Source organism: Myotis daubentonii, chromosome 9, assembly GCF_963259705.1.
Source record: "Myotis daubentonii chromosome 9, mMyoDau2.1, whole genome shotgun sequence".
NCBI classification, from domain to species: Eukaryota; Metazoa; Chordata; class Mammalia; order Chiroptera; family Vespertilionidae; genus Myotis; species Myotis daubentonii.
Window position 1 is genome coordinate 4168725 of NC_081848.1, and position 15517 is coordinate 4184241.

The window sequence follows — 15517 nt, forward strand, 5'->3', positions numbered from 1 at the left end:
GTGAGAGGGAGGGGAGGAGGGGAGCCAGGACACGCAGCAGCCACACTTCCGGCCTTGCCCCACTGCGCACCAGCTGTGCATCCAGCATCAGAGAAATGAGGTCTCCAAGCCTCCGCCACCTCCTCTGTCAGGTGGGCGTGACAAAATGTGCCCACGAGGGGTCGTGAAAATTAAATAGGGTCCCGCTGCAGACAGCCTGGCGGGGTGCTTGGCACGGGCAGGCCCGGGGAGCAGCTGCTCTGTTGTAGCTGCTGTCGCTCTGTTGCTGCTGGTTCTTACTCCTACATGTCCCCGGCGTGGGGCGGGGGACAACGTCCATGTTTTGTATTTTTCCAAGGAGAGGAGGCAGTTGCAGGAACAGTGTGAGTCCCTAAGACACAGCCTGACACCAACCCCATGCATCGGGCTTTCCTCCGGTTACGAGTGCCTTCGGGCACCCGCTCTGGACAAGGCGTGTCGTGGGCTTTTGCAAAAGAGGGACCCAGGGCCAGAGAGGCTGAGACCAGAACAAGCTCCCCAGGTCACAGAGGCCAGGGCCAGGGCCGCAGCCGTGTCTGGGCGTCCTCCGGGCAGCGCTGTTCAGCCTCCCGGGGCGTCCGGATGCCCCGCCCAGCCCGGCACCCGGGTTTCTGGGGGCCCAGCCCCCCGTCTCCCCATCACCCGTCTCCCCAGCCCCGCTCTGGCCCGGCCCAGCAATACCGAGCCCCGGCTGCACGCGCCACAGCGCACCCTCCGCTCCCGAGAAGGAAAGCGGTTTCTCTCGCTCAGAATCTAATTTCACGCCTGAGACTCGCTGATTAATCCCCTGCCCCTCCTCCGCGGCCTGTCAGCCCCTCCGCTTGTAAATTCCGCGTGTGCCACAGAATTTGTGTGTTTTGCATCAATTAAGTGTCACATTGAGTAATTCTTCCTTGGCACCGGGTTTGTTTATCCCAACCATTCCCTCAGGGGGCGGGGTTAAAGCCGCAGAAACTGGCAGGCAGGGAGGCCTGAGAGCAGTTGCCCTGCAGGTCCGTCCACATGGTGGTACCACGTCTGCATGGCGGTGCCACATCCACACGGCGGGGGTGCCACGTCCATCGAGCTCTGGCACACACGTTGCCATGTTGCCTACAACAGCCTGACGAGGGCTGGAGGCAGCCCTCCCCTCCACCTCCCGTGCAGATGAGGAAGCAGGTGCTGGGGGACCATGCGCGCCCAAGGGCACTGGTGACCTGTGACCCCGGTGTCTGCAGGGTCTCCTGTGTCCCAGCGGGGCTCATGCGAGAGCAGTGGGAGGTGGGAAGGGAGCAGAGCCTCTAGGAAGTCCTGCCCAGGAGGAGAATGTCCGCCCGGTCCCCTCCAGGGAAGCTGAGCTGGGACGAGGGGACTGCCTGAGCCCAGGCAGCTCCAGGGGCTCTGTCACCCTTGAGTGCACTCAGCATTGGATGAGTCCACCTCCATCCCACTTGCTGAGCCAGGTGTGGGCGACCTGGGTTCTGCTCTGGGCTCTGCAGTCTGACCCCGGCAGGTCGCTGCCTCGCTCTGGTCTCAGGTCCTCATCCAGGGGAGCCCGCCAGGCCCCTGAGCCAACGCTGCGGGTCCCGGAGCCTGGGAGGCTCTGCAGCGGGGGCACCTGCCTGCCCACGCTGCGTGCCCTGCTCATCCTCCTCAGACACCTGCTCGGTGCCAGGCCCGGAGACGCAGCGATGGGTCCACACTGCCCCGAGGTGCCCTCAGTCCTCTGGGCGGTGATACAGGCCTGGTGCGCGCTGCTGCTGGCGAGGGCCCTGCGGATGGTGACAGCGACTTCTCCTGGGGGAGGTGGGTGGGTGGGAGGGGGAACCTCCCTTTTCACATACTGTACACTCGCCCACACCTTCAGGAGTATATATTACACTTTCAAGTGTTTCTGTAAAAAGAGGAGCTGGTTTAAAAATAAAATGAAGGAAAAAGGAAGCTCTGGGAGCCCAGCGAGAGTGGCCTGTCCGGGAGGGGGGCAGGGACTCTGTCCCAGGGATTGGTGCCTGAGCTGCTCTCTGAGAGGAGGAGGAGCTGGCCCCGGAGGTGGGGACAGCGCGGACCTGCAGGCACAGTGGGAGCGCTGAGATGAGATGGGAGCGCTGAGATGAGGTGGGAGCGCTGAGATGAGGTGGGAGCGCTGAGATGAGGGTGGGAGCGCTGAGATGAGGTGGGAGCGCTGAGATGAGGTGGGAGCGCTGAGATGAGGTGGGAGCGCTGAGATGAGGTGGGAGCGCTGAGATGAGGGTGGGAGCGCTGAGATGAGGTGGGAGCGCTGAGATGAGGTGGGAGCGCTGAGATGAGGTGGGAGCGCTGAGATGAGGTGGGAGCGCTGAGATGAGGTGGGAGCGCTAGGATGAGGTGGGAGCGGTGTAGAGGCCAGGCCAGGAGGGCGGTGGGAACTAATCATGGGGCCTTGAAGCTCGGGCAGGAGTGCGTTTTGTCCTGTGATGCAGGGGAGCCTGAGGAGCTGTCACAGCAGGGAGGCCCCAGGGGAAGGAGCCCGGGGAGGCCTGGCAGGGTGAGCGCCAGCCTGAGCGAGCAGCGGGCACCACTCGGAGGTGGCACGGCCGTCACACACGGACCTGCCTGCTCAGGTTTTGGGCCTCGGAGTCCAGGGCTCCGGTCCTGCGCTACTGCCTTCTCTTGGTTTGGAAAAGCAAACAGTGGGTAATTGTTGGGGGCAAAGAGGCTGTTTGCAGAAGGCTTAGCTTCCAAGCCCTTCTGGGTGCTGGGGAAGTGCACTACCTGCCGGACTGCTGGTGAGGTGACGGGACAGGGCAGGCGATTGTCCCCCATCCTGAGGGGCACCCACAGGCCAGGCTGAGGCCCAGATCAAGCCTTCCCCATCATCGCCAGCCCCAGACATCACAACGCTCATGTCACAGGGACTCGCTGCTCCCGAGGCTGGCCAGCCTGCGGGGCTGCGGTGTGAGGAGCTGCGCACGCTCCCTCTGCACCTCAGGCTCTTTCCTTTCCCATCGTCACCTGTCTGTCCTTCTAGCTGCGTCAGCCTGTCTCTCCCCAGCCCCTGCTCCCGGCCAGGGGCCTCAGGGCCTCCGTCCAGCAGGACCGGGAGAGTTTGGGGCAGCGTCTGGCTCAGGGAGACACCGAGAACCCTCGCACACTGGGGGTTGGTCCTCTGGGCACCAGTGGGCAGCAGGGCCTGCTCCGGGTGCTGCCTCCCCTCCCCCAGCCCCACGGCACCGAGCCCAGGGCCAGCCGGGGCCACCCAGACACTCTGCCTTCCAGACCCTGCCGAGTCCGTCCCCGCCATCCTGGACAGCTTCCACTCCCAGGAGGTGTGGGCCGGCCACACCGTGGAGCTCCCCTGCACCGCCTCCGGCTACCCCACCCCCGCCATCCGCTGGCTCAAGGATGGCAGGCCCCTCCCGGCCGACAACCGCTGGACCAACCACGTCACAGGGCTGACCATCAGCGACCTGCGGACCGAGGACAGCGGCACCTACATCTGTGAGGTCACCAACACCTTCGGCTCAGCCGAGGCCACAGGCACCCTCACGGTCATAGGTGAGTGGGGAGGCTGCTCTTCCAGCCCTGTCCTTGACAGTGGCCTTTAAGAGCAGGAAGAGGGGAGGGGAGGGGCCTGGGGGCAGCTGCGCCTGCCTCTGGGCCGCCCTGGGGAGTGTCTCCTGGTTGGGAAAGGCAAAGCAGACCTGCCTCTGGCTCCAGCATGATGGGCAGGTCACACCCCGTGACCACAGCCTCGGTGCCCTCGTCTGTGAATGGGATCGTGATCCCTGGCTTCCTACCTCCCAGAGGTCACAAGGTCAGATGGGCCAAGAGGGTGATGGGGCCAAGCTTGCAGGGTTCCTGGCTTGTGGAAGGAGACGGTGTCTGCACGAAGGGAAGCCAGCGGACGTTGCTGCATTAAAGAGAACATAACTGTCCCATCAGGCACTGGTGGAAACAGCCCAGGCGTCCTTCGGGGGTGGTCCTTCCTCTTCCTGCCCAGCTCAGGGCCCCAGGGGAGCAGAGAGGCCCTGGGTGCAGAGGGGAGGAGAGGCAGAGGGCTGATGCCAGGGGAGACCCCTGGAGCAGGATTGGTGAGGCCCAGGGCATCCTCTGCACCACCCCTCTCTCCCCCGCCGGCAGCCCGGCCTCCGACTGCCCTCTGTAAGTGAAGAGGCCCTCCTAGCTCTGGCACCGAGTGCGATTCTGAGTGTCTGCTCTCCGGGCTGCAGGGAGCTGCTGGCAGCAGTGGGGCCGGGATTCGGAGACACTCAGGGGTCTCACTCCCATGGGGCAGCAGTGGCCTGAGTCCTGAACATGGTACCTGATGGCAGCAAGACGGACACTCGACCTGGGGGGCGTGGAGGCCCCCTCACCACCCCCCTCACCACCCACCCCACCACCAGGTCTCAGGAGCACAGAGCTGCAGGTCATGCAGGCCCTTGGGGGGGACGAGAGAGCCCAATCCCCCCGGGCCGGCCTCTGGGGCCGAGGTCCGCATTCAGCCAGATGGGGGCCAGCCTCCTCCGCACAGCCCAGGGGCCCGACAGTTCCATGTGTTGATCTGCTCTGCTGAGGGGTCCCTCCGACTGGAGCTTGCAGAGAGGCCGACAGAGGGACCAGGGTGCCCCCCACTTCCCGCATTGAGCACTGTCCAAGTTACCTTCCCCCTACCCACTCTCCTGCTGCACACACATTCACGCTCACACTCACACTCACATTCACACTCATACCCCCTCTCAGGGAACAGGTCGGGACATAACCCCAAATCCTTGGAAAATGAGCAAACCTGACTGGGTAATCTGGTGTCCACAGCACGTACAGGCAAGCAGGCACTCACACACACACACACAGAGACACACACACACACACACACTACCCCGCACACGCGTGCACATGTGCAGGTGCACACACATCCCTCTGCTGTGCATGCACATCCTGGCACACGCACAGATGCACAGTAAGTCACTGCACACAGTGGCGGGCGCCCAACCCTGTGTGCCCATGCACAGCTGTTCTCCTCGGACCCTCCGCTCCCACCCTCCCCCACACCCAGGCTGGAGACCTGGACTCAAAGGGAAGCGACATGGCTTTTCTCTGTCCTCCGTCTTCTCCGAGAGCCCCTCCCAGCCAGGGTCACGGAGGGGAAAGCAGTGCTTTTCTTGCTCTTCCCCCAGTTCTGCAACCAAGCGCCCCCCCCCCCAACCATGCTGCCTCCACGCCCAGCAGGGCAGCAAGGAGAGCGCGGCTGGCAGGGCCGGGAGGCCTGGCGGGCGAGCAGGGGCTGCCTGTCTCTCTGGGCCCTGGCACTTCCTGGGCACAGACAGAGGCTGGGAGCCAGGAGGGAGAGCTGGCATGAGTGGGCCCAGGCTGGCTGCACTTACCAGATGGACCTGTGTCTTGCCTCCTGTCGGCCGCCTCCCTGGAGGGGTCTCGGCCTCCTCGCTAGGCCCTCAGGGCGATGGAGATGGGGAGAGAGCCACCTGGGGCTGGGAACCAGGCGGCCAGTGCGACCATCGATAGACAGGACTCAGGGAGCAGTATGGATAGAAAGCTAGAGAGGTCAGGGTTCAAGGTCAGAGGTCTGGTCACCTCAGCTGCAGGCTCGATCCCCTGCCCCAGTCAGGGATCCTCCCGCCCTCAGGTGACTCACAGGCTAGAGCAGCGGTTCTCAACCTGTGGGTTGCGACCCCTTTGGGGGTCAAACGACCCTTTCACAGGGGTCACCTAAGACCATCGGAAAACACATATTATAATTACATATTGTTTTTGTGATTAATCACTATGCTTTAATTATGTTTAATTTGTAACAATGAAATTGGGGGTCACCACAACATGAGGAGCTGTATTAAAGGGTCGCGGCGTTAGGAAGGTTGAGAACCACTGATCTAGAGGGAGAGCGAGACACAATGAGGTGATAAAGACCACGTGCTTAGCTTGGTGTTAGTGCAGCCAGGGAGGCCTGAAGCGGGACCCTGAACCCAGCCTGCGGGGCGGGGGGCGGGGGGGGGGTTGTGGAAGGCTTCCTGGAAGAGATGACCCCTGAGCTCAGGGTGGAGGATAAGAAGGAACTAGGTAAAGGGGTGAAGACACTCCAGGCAGGGCCTAGGGCAGGAGTAGCCCACGGGGTGCAGGACCTGTGGGCAGGCTGCCTCTCAGAGGCTGCTCCTGAGACGAGGGGCAGGTCCCATAGGGCCTGGTGCCCTTGAACGCCCCCTGAGCTGCTGGGCTGTGGAAGTTCTGAGCTGGGCAGTGGCAGGCGACAGCACGGGCCAGATGGGGGGACACCGGAGATGGGAGATGGGAGGCAGGGATGCGCAGACTGCCGGGGGCAGGCCAGAGCTGGTGGCCTGGGGCGTATCAAAGAAGGCGGACCCGCAGAAGGCAGGATTGGTTCTGTGTGGTGAGAGGTGAGTGGTGGGTCCAGGTGCTCCCTGGCGCCTGGGGTGGGTGACAGCAGGATGATGAGTCGGTCAGGGCCCCATCCAACTCAGGGGCTGCAGGGAGCACCACAGCCCCACGAGCAAAGGACCCCCCGAAAGCACAGCCCCTCAGAACAACAGGTGCGGAGACCCTCTTGGCCTGACTGCCATTTGGCAGATGAGTAAGGTGAGGCCCAGAGGGGGGGTTCACCAGTCCCAGGCCCTCCGCCCAGGGCTCTGGCACCAGGGCCTCTGCTGATCACGGTGCACCCGCAGCCACGCTCACCCACGCTGAGCCCCGTTCTCCCCCGTTTGCCCCCCTCTCTCCCCGGCCTGGCCCAGACCCCCTCCATGTGACCCTGACACCAAAGAAGCTGAAGACCGGCATTGGCAGCACCGTCATCCTCTCCTGCGCGCCGATGGGCTCCCCCGAGTACACCATCCGCTGGTTCCGCAACACCGAGCCGGTGCTGCCCGACGAGGCCGTCTCCATCCGCGGGCTCAGCAACGAGACGCTGCTCATCGCCTCGGCCCAGAAGAGCCACTCGGGGGCCTACCAGTGCTTCGCCACCCGCAAGGCCCAGACCGCCCAGGACTTCGCCGTCGTGGTGCTGGAGGGTGAGCGGGCCGGCCCGTTCGGAGGGTGGTTTCGGGACTCCCGAGCCCTGCCGGGGGGGGGGGGGGGGGGGGGTGCCTGAGCCCAGGCGCCCTGCCTGCCCGGATGGGAGGCATGTACCGGCTCTTCCTGTGCCCCGGGCAGATGCCTGTCTTAGGTAATCCTCCCGGGGCGCTGGGGGAGATACTGTTCTAATGGTGCCGTCTTGCCGTTGAGGAAATTGAGGTTTTCGGTCACTTGCCCAAGGTGAAGTGCCGGCAGCTTAGAGCCGGGGCACGGATAGGGAGGCCGGTGGGAGGGCAGGGAGTAGAGCGGGGAGACGCCCAGCAGTGAGGGCACAGGAAAGAGGCAGGGGAGAGCAGGCAGTGACCCAGCGGGCGCCCGGGCTACGCCAGGCACCGGCTCTCCCCGCGTTTGAGATAAGGGCCCCCTGAAATGGGCAGGGCTGAGACTGGCAGCATGTGGGGCTAGCATCAGCGTGTTGCTGCGACATGTGGGTGGGTGAGGAGTGCATGTGACACTGCCTCGCTTTCTTTTTGTTTGTTTGGGGTTTTTAATGCCTGTTTTACCCTTTCCACCGGCCCTTATGGAAGGAGGCCAGGCTCCTCCTCTCCCGGGTGGGCGACAAGGGCGGTGTCCCTGCAGGCAGCTGGGCGCCGCTACCTCCTCGGCCAGCCTGGGGGTCGGCCCAGACCAGGCCCAGCTGCAGACCCCGCAGCACGGCCTCTGGGCGGCTTGCACTTTAAGCCTCAAACCGCAGGCTGTTTGCGGGAGCACCATCACGCCCCACCCCGCACCCCTCCCCCTTCGGCCAGAATGAGAAATGGAACCCCACTCCACAGGTCCGGCTGGGGCAGGTCCTGGTTCCACACACAGTTCACCTCTGCGCCTCTGTCTTTATTAATAGCGGGAGGAGGGAGCGTGGAAAGGGAACAGCTGAGAGAGTCATGTTTTAGGAAGCACTTGCAAAGTCCTGTCCTAAGCATCCTTCATGCATTAGTTCATTTAATCCTCGCAGCATCCGGATAGGAATTCATACTCAGATCCCCATTATCACCATCCTCTATGGAGACGAGCCGGAAAGACTCAGAGAGGATCAGTAACTGGCCCACAGACACAGCGCTAAAGCGACTGAGGGAGGATTCAAACCCTGTGCAGTAGTGACTGGCACCTGACGGGGATTATGATAACGCGCAAACCGATGTGCCCGAGAGTTCCTTATATTGTCATGGCCACTGCTTCCCTCCTCCCCGGGGGGCGGGGTGGGGTGGCTGGTGGGATGGCTGCTCAGCGGCTCGGTGACCCGGAGGGGGCTCCTCACTCCTGCAGACGGCACGCCCCGCATCGTCTCCTCCTTCAGCGAGAAGGTGGTCAACCCCGGGGAGCAGTTCTCGCTGATGTGCGCAGCCAAGGGGGCCCCGCCCCCCACGGTCACCTGGGCCCTGGACGAGGAGCCCGTCGTGCGCGACGGCAGCCACCGCACCAGCCAGTACACCATGTCCGACGGCACCACCGTCAGCCACATGAACGTCACGGGCCCCCAGATCCGGGACGGGGGCGTGTACCGGTGCGCCGCGAGGAACTCGGTGGGCAGTGCCGAATACCAGGCTCGAATAAACGTAAGAGGTGCCTGTCTACATTTAAATATCAGAAAAGGCTTTGAGTTCCTTTGCCATCTCTGTGGTCCTCATCATTCTTGTGGTGACTGGTGCTTGTGATTAGCTGTCATTTTGATTTTAGTAGAGGTCTCTTTCCTCTTTCTCCCCCTTTTCCCCTGCCCTCCACAGTCCCATCGACCATCCGTGTGTGTGTGTGTGTGTGTGTGTGTGTGTGTACGTCTGTGTGAGTCTGTGTGTGTGTGTATGTCTGTATATGTCTCTGTGTGTGTGTCTGGCGCAGTTCACTGCCTTGGCATCCCCACCCACTCCACTCCTCTTCCCTTCTCCTCTCCTGCAACCAGCCCTGAGCCCGTCCCCATTCCCCCATTCAACCTCTCTGGCCCCAGGTATATAAGCGCCCAGCCAGCATCCACCAGCCCACCGGGGCCTTGCCAGGACAGGCCAGGGAAGGAGCAGAGGGGCCAGGCTTGATCTTTGACAGGGGTGTCACCAAAGCTGTGCTCCCAGTGCACCCCCACAGAGCGTCCCCCAGATGCTCCAGGAGGTGTGAGCAGCAGGAGCCGTAGCACCCTCTCTTCCCAGTCCTCTGTCTGCCTCCTCACTACCCCGCAAGGCTCTAGCCATCAAAAGTAGGAGGCTCCAGCTGGGCGGGGTCACCCCACGACAGGCAGCTCCAAGGGGCGGAGTCCTCAGGTTCCCCAAGTCTCAGCTCTCCAAGTCACTGCGATGAGAAATCTCCTCGGAGCCCTTTGCAGCCTGTGACGTCAGATTGGCCCTCATCTGACCCTACCAGTGACCTCTGACCCAAGCACAGAGGAGGCCCAAGGGAAGAGGGGGGCTCTGGACCAGGGGTGCTGGTGGCTGCCGTGGGGAGGGGAGGGGCGGGAGGATCATGCTAAGTCACCTTGCCAAGCAGGTCTCCAACCCCACGTGAAGAACATGCCCTCCATTTGGCCGCCCTGCCCTTCCCTCTGAATCTGCAAAGGACGGAGCCACAGGTCCTGGGAGGGTCCGGGGGGCAGCTCCTGGCCTCCTGGGTGGGGAGCCTGAGCCTGGAGCCTCTTATGCCCGTCCACACCCCCTGCACGGTGCCTCCGAGCCCCTCGCACCCCACAGGACCATCTGCCCCGCTGACCAGGGCCGACACTCCCTCCCCGTGTGACCAGAGCACCCCCATGGGGCCGTCACGTGACCAAGCACATTTACCTGTGGAAAGAAAATGGTCAGTTCATCCAATGAAGACCTCCCTACTGCCCTTTAGCTAGCATTATGGCAAATTGAATGAAAATGAGCATGTCCACATTTCCATTTTAACCCCAAATCTTCATCACCTCGGAAATGAGGACTCACCCCCAAGCCTGCCCTTCTCGGAGAGGCTCAGCGCCCTCCTGTGCCCTCCCTCGGGGATGGGCTCGTGCCTGGGCAGGAATGGACGCCTGTCTGTTTGCAACTATTTGAAGCCAGTAACCGAGTCCTGGAGAGACCGTGGGGCCCCCAGTCCCAGGCTCTGCCTCCAGACGAAGGCCACCCTCCCCTCCCCACCAGCAGTTTCCGCCCCCTGGTGGTCTCAGAGCCCAGCACTGAGGACAGCACCCAGGCAGCGCTGCCCCTGGCTGACCACCGCCCGGCCCTCCTCTCCTCCCTCCTGACCCGCCAGGGCCCCCCAGCATCCGGGCGATGAGGAACATCACGGCCGTCGCGGGGCGGGACACCCTCATCAACTGCAGGGTCATCGGCTACCCCTACTACTCCATCAAGTGGTACAAGGACGCGCTGCTGCTGCCGGACAACCACCGCCAGGTGGTGTTCGAGAACGGCACGCTCAAGCTGACGGACGTGCAGAAGGGCATGGACGAGGGCGAGTACCTGTGCAGCGTCCTCATCCAGCCGCAGCTCTCCATCAGCCAGAGCGTCCACGTGGCCGTCAAAGGTAGGCCCGCCGCCCAGCCATACGGCCGGCCACAGGGGGCGTGGCCTCTGCATCCGAGCGGGTGGGACACCACGGGGACAGGGCTCCACAGGGTGTCTGAGGGGCAGAGCAGGGTGGGCGCCTGTGGGGACACAAGGCCACGGGGACCTCTGCATTCAGGTTTGCCCCATGGGCTGCAGGGCAAGACAGCACTGACCCCAGAGGAGCCGGGGAGAGAGGCCAGGACAGAGATGGCAGGCCCTGTAGGCCCCCGGACGTCAGCATGGAAGGCAGGGCACTCCAGAGGCTGGCAGGAGGCGGCGAGGGGCGGGGGGCGAGAGCCAGGAGCCTGCAGGCAGCAGGAGGCGGGGTGCAGGGAGCAGGCGCTGGGTCCCAGGCTCCCTTCTGGGGTACAGACTGGCTGGCTCCGGACCTGCTGATGCCGCTTGAGGCCTAGGAAGCACCTCCTGGAGCTCAGCCCCCGGCCTGGTACCTGGGAGCCTCTGAGTAACTGTCCGTGGGAGAAATGAACGAGTGAGTGAATGCCAACGCGCGAATAAATGGCTGCAGGAAGAAACGAGGGATGCTCCTGGTTCGGGGCTGTGCCTGTGTGTGAAGCTCCCTCCCACATCCACTCCTGAAAGCCGCAGGCCTGGGGACTGTCTGGGCCGGGGCCTGGCTGCTCGGGGGCAGGATGGGGAGGTGGGACCCGCCAGGCGTGGCTGGGAAGAGGTCAGGGAAAGCCAGGCAGCCTCTCCTTAACCCAGAGGGACCGAGGGCTGGGGCAGGGCAGGCCGGGAGGAGGAAAGCTCCCGGGACAGCCTGAGGAGGCAGGAGGAGAGACAGGGCCCGGGAGGACACCTGGACATCCGCGTCGCCCCGGCGGCGGGGACACATACTCCAGAAGAAAGCTGGCCTGGGACTGGGGGAAGGTCGCTGGCACAGGGGACCCCAGAGGGGCCCCAGCTCCTGACGCAGGTGGAAGGAAGGCCTGTGGCAGGAAGAGGGAGGTCCGGGAGAAGGACGAGTGGGGAGGTGGGCGCTGCCTTCGGTTTGGCCCGAGCCCGCAGTGGGCGAGCCGGTGCATGCACCTGGGGGCGGCGCGCGGCGCTGAACGTGGCGGAAGGCGGGGTCGGTGCCTCTCTCCTGGGCTCCTTGTCACCAGTCGCCCCCGTTGGCACGCGGGAGCCTGTCACACGCCTCCTGTGCACCCGCCCCTGTCACAGCGCTAGACGGTGTGTGTTTCTTGAGCTGACGCTAGACAGCCGTCTGGCTTAGGGTGACTTTCTGGGAGCCTTCCCTTGAGCCCCGAGAACTGGGCATCCTGTGGCCCCCTCAGGCCCGGGGGCCCATATGGCATCTGCCTTCCTGCTTCTCAGCCAGGCTGCGGGCCACCGCGGCCACCTTCTCGGCCTGAGGCCTCTGCCCAGCCCAGGGGCCTGGTGCTGGCGGGAACCTCCGACCCCCAGGCCACAGCCCTGTTCGGTGGCCCCTCCCGGTTTCACGGGCCTCCTGGATCCATTCCCATTACAAGCAGGAGACCGAGAGTTCCCGGTGTAAACATCACATATTAGAACATCACCTCTGCTCCCTTAGACCGCCCGCACCAGTGAGCATGTGGCCTGGTTTGTTGGCTTAAAAAGAAAAACAACAACAAAAAAAGAACAGGCCTCCAGCGAGCGGCAGAGCACGCGGAACATTCTGAAAGCTGCTGCTCATCAATTATTCATCCCCACTCAGGGAGCGATCAGTCCTAATGAATTGAATCTGATGCCTTCCATCTGAGTGGCTCGCTGGGCCTGTTGAGATAGTGCGGTGCTGAGTGACAGGGTCTCCCAGCCCGGGAGGGTGCATGCGTGTGCGTGTGTGCGTGAGTGTGTGCATGTGTGTGTGCGTGAGAGTGTGTGTGTGTGTGTGTGTGTGTTCCTAGAGGCAGAGCCCGCACACCAGCACCCAGGCTGCCTGACTTTCCTGCGGCTGGGATGTGGCGGGCATACCCGGGCCTGTGCCCACACTCCCACATCCCACCCTCCACGGCTGAAAACAGCCCCGGCAGGGTTTTCACCTGTTTCCTCTCCAGACCAAGAAGCAGCACAGTGTGAGGAGCTCCGAGGGCCTGTGCCCCTGCCACTCCCAAAGCTCGGGCCCTCCGCGCCCCCCTCTCCCCTCCCCCCTTCCCATCTCATTAGAATGCACTTTTGCAAAGAAGCTGTCAGGACTGATTAGGAGGCGCTCCTGATTAGTTGATGTGCTGCTCCCCAAGCTCCTCAGAGAGGAGGCAGAGGAGCTGCGGGGTGTGGAGGGGGCACTGGCTGAGGTAGAAAGGGACGGGCCAGGGCAGCCAGACCCCACCCCTACTGCCTGGCTGGGACATGGCCCCTCCCCCAGGACCAGAGCCGAAACCCGGTGTGGGAAGGGCCAGGTGCAGGCGGGCGGGTGCTAGAAGCTCGAGACCAGCTGGAAGCCCCGCATCTCTGCATCTCTGGAGTGGGGCGGGGAGAATGGGGTCAGGGCTGTGCACAGGGCAGGGCAAAGCCCATGCTTCTCCAGGATTTGGAAAAACGAGTGCTGACTCCATTTCTTCTGGGACTGCTTATCTTCTGATGAATTTTGAAACACTGAGCCAAGAGCAGAGCACACAAGATTTGCATGCACATGCATACACACACGTGTGCAGAGACCTGTGTGCATGAAAGCTGTGCCACGCCAGCACGACCAAGGGTGATCCTGAGTGGGGGGGTGAAAGGATTAAGGAAAGACAGACAAGAGAATAATAGCTGGGTCTCGGTGGGACGCTGCCTCCCTAATGAGGAGACAACAACAGCGCCCACAAGCCGTGTCTTTATTTTGTAGCAGATGCCACAGGCAAAGCAGGGGCGTGATCACGTTGTTCACAGCATTCTCGTGAGTCTCAACCTCACTCCACTACATGCACCCGAGCTCTATCACAAGGCACGTGGGGCCACGTGTTTGGACCATAAGTTCAAGCTCACAACCACAACCGTTGGCTATGATTGTGCTGGGAGGCCCTGCCCTCCAGCTGGGACTTGCACGTGGCAATGAGAGGACCCTGTCCTTTCATTAGTCCAAGGCTTAAACCTGGCCAAAACACTGTACCCGCGCCCCACAGAAAGCAATGCACGTACACATTGGCACACACCATATGCAGGTACATGCAACCTGTCCACACCTGCACATACATGTCCATCATACATACTGGCAGTTACATGTACACAAATGTTTCCTCTGTCCATGTCCTCCTGTGAGGCAAATTCCTGAGCCACAAACAGCAACTGCAGGTGATGCCATGTGAGGAATTGCCCGGGTGAGGCAGCTGTGGCCCAGCCAGGCGGAGGGGTGGAGGGGAGAGAAGGCGAGGATGCTTTGAGGGCCTCCCGGACTGTGGTACGTGGGGCAGTGACTGGCAGAGGCGAGCCAGGCTGCAGAGAGGCGAGTGTTTGTGTCTGGGCATCCAAAGAGATCGTTGGCAGCATGCTAAGAGGAGGGCACATGGATCCAGCCTGGATTTGGTGTCTTTAGGGCGCCCTGTAGCTGAAAGATGTTGTAGCATAAAAGCCTCTCTGGCACGCGGCCAATGTTCATTCACGCAGGAGGCAGGGCTGCCACCGGGTGCCTCGTCTCCATCCCCACAGCGGGGCCTCTCGGGGCCGCTGGAGCCAAAGCAAGAGCAGGAGAGACTTTCTGCCCAGCTCAGGAGGCCAGACCAGGGGAGGGTGCCAAGTCCTGTGGAGAGCAAACGGGAGAGAGACACACTGACATTCACACACGTACTCACCCTCATTCGCGATGCCCGCACTCCCCACCCACACGCAGCCTTCCCTCGCTGCTCAGCCCAGCCCCTGGCCCAGCGGCCCCTTCCACCCTAGTGAGCAGCTGCTGTGACCGGGCTTCAGAGCGAGCCCCACCTGGCCACAGACCTGATCCTGGCAGAGGCATTGTTTGGAGGGACCCACCAGAATCCACAGGAGGGGGCACAGCGGTCTCACCGAGGACGGTTGCCCAGGTGGGCTGGGGCGGGGGCACCAAGGCAGCTGCTGCCAGCAGCCCTGCTCCTCGGTGGAGGGGCCAGGCACGCCAATGGGCAGCATCGTCCTAGTGGCCAGACAGGGCTCAGATGCCGACGGTGCCATTCCCTCAGCGACGCTGGCCATGCCCTACTCCGGGCATTCGGGCCCTGTGCTGTGCGCAGGCACACAAGCCCTGCCCTCAGGAAGCCCCTCTGGGGGGAACGACGCGAAAACGGAGTGGGAGGGAGAGTGCGGAGGGTGGAGTGAGCCGTGTGCAATCTTACACGGGCGGCAGGGGAGGCCTCCCTGAAAAGAAGTCATTTCTCCTAAAACACTAGACTTGCTACGGCTGCAAAACCGGCCTTGGGGCTTCAGAGATGACCTGGCCCCACCCCCACCCCCACTTTGCAGATGGGGGCGCCGAGGCTCGAGGCTCGGGGGAGAGCAGGTGGTGAGGGGGCGACCTGCCCAGGTCATGGTGTAGAGCACAGTCTGGCCTGGCTCCCAGGCGAGGTCTTGCCCCACGTCCCTGCTGCAGGAAGGAGACGCTCCAACTCGCCAGCGCCCATCCTCTGCCAAAGGCTCCGTCTCAGAGGGATGAAGACAGAGTGTCCACGGGCCGGGCTGGCGGTCACCTGCCCCCTCTGCCGCGCTCCCAGGCAGGGCTGTCAGTCTTGCAGTGGCCTCGCAGCCACCTCACTGTGCCAGCACCTGTCCTGGCGCTGACCGAGTTGCCCTCTTGCCAAGAGGACTGTAGCCAGAGCAGGGCTTCCGGAGAGAAGTCCCTGGTGACGTGGCCCCCATTCGGGCTGTGGTCGGCCCTGCAGAGCCCCCGGCCATCACCACGGAGGAGTCAGGGCCCTGGCTGCTGGGGACGCTCTCCCAGGGGGGAAATGGACACGTTAAACCAGCCGTGTCCCCACTGAGCGCTGGGGAAAGCGCTGCCGACT

General features: G+C 63.1%; 1 protein-coding gene across 2 annotated transcripts in view; it reads left to right on the plus strand.

The window, feature by feature from the left end:
* DSCAML1 (DS cell adhesion molecule like 1) overlaps positions 1-15517 on the plus strand; it is a 329633-nt gene that overhangs the window by 240806 nt on the left and 73310 nt on the right. Inside the window, exons 5-8 of one of the 2 annotated variants that reach the window (XM_059707764.1) lie at positions 3253-3531; positions 6738-7013; positions 8341-8630; positions 10288-10404. In XM_059707764.1, the coding sequence (XP_059563747.1) occupies positions 3253-3531; positions 6738-7013; positions 8341-8630; positions 10288-10311 (869 nt within the window). In that variant the 3' untranslated portion in view covers positions 10312-10404. Of the gene's footprint in view, positions 1-3252; positions 3532-6737; positions 7014-8340; positions 8638-10287; positions 10561-15517 lie in introns of those variants that run through there. The other variant, XM_059707763.1, reaches the window with a different exon arrangement.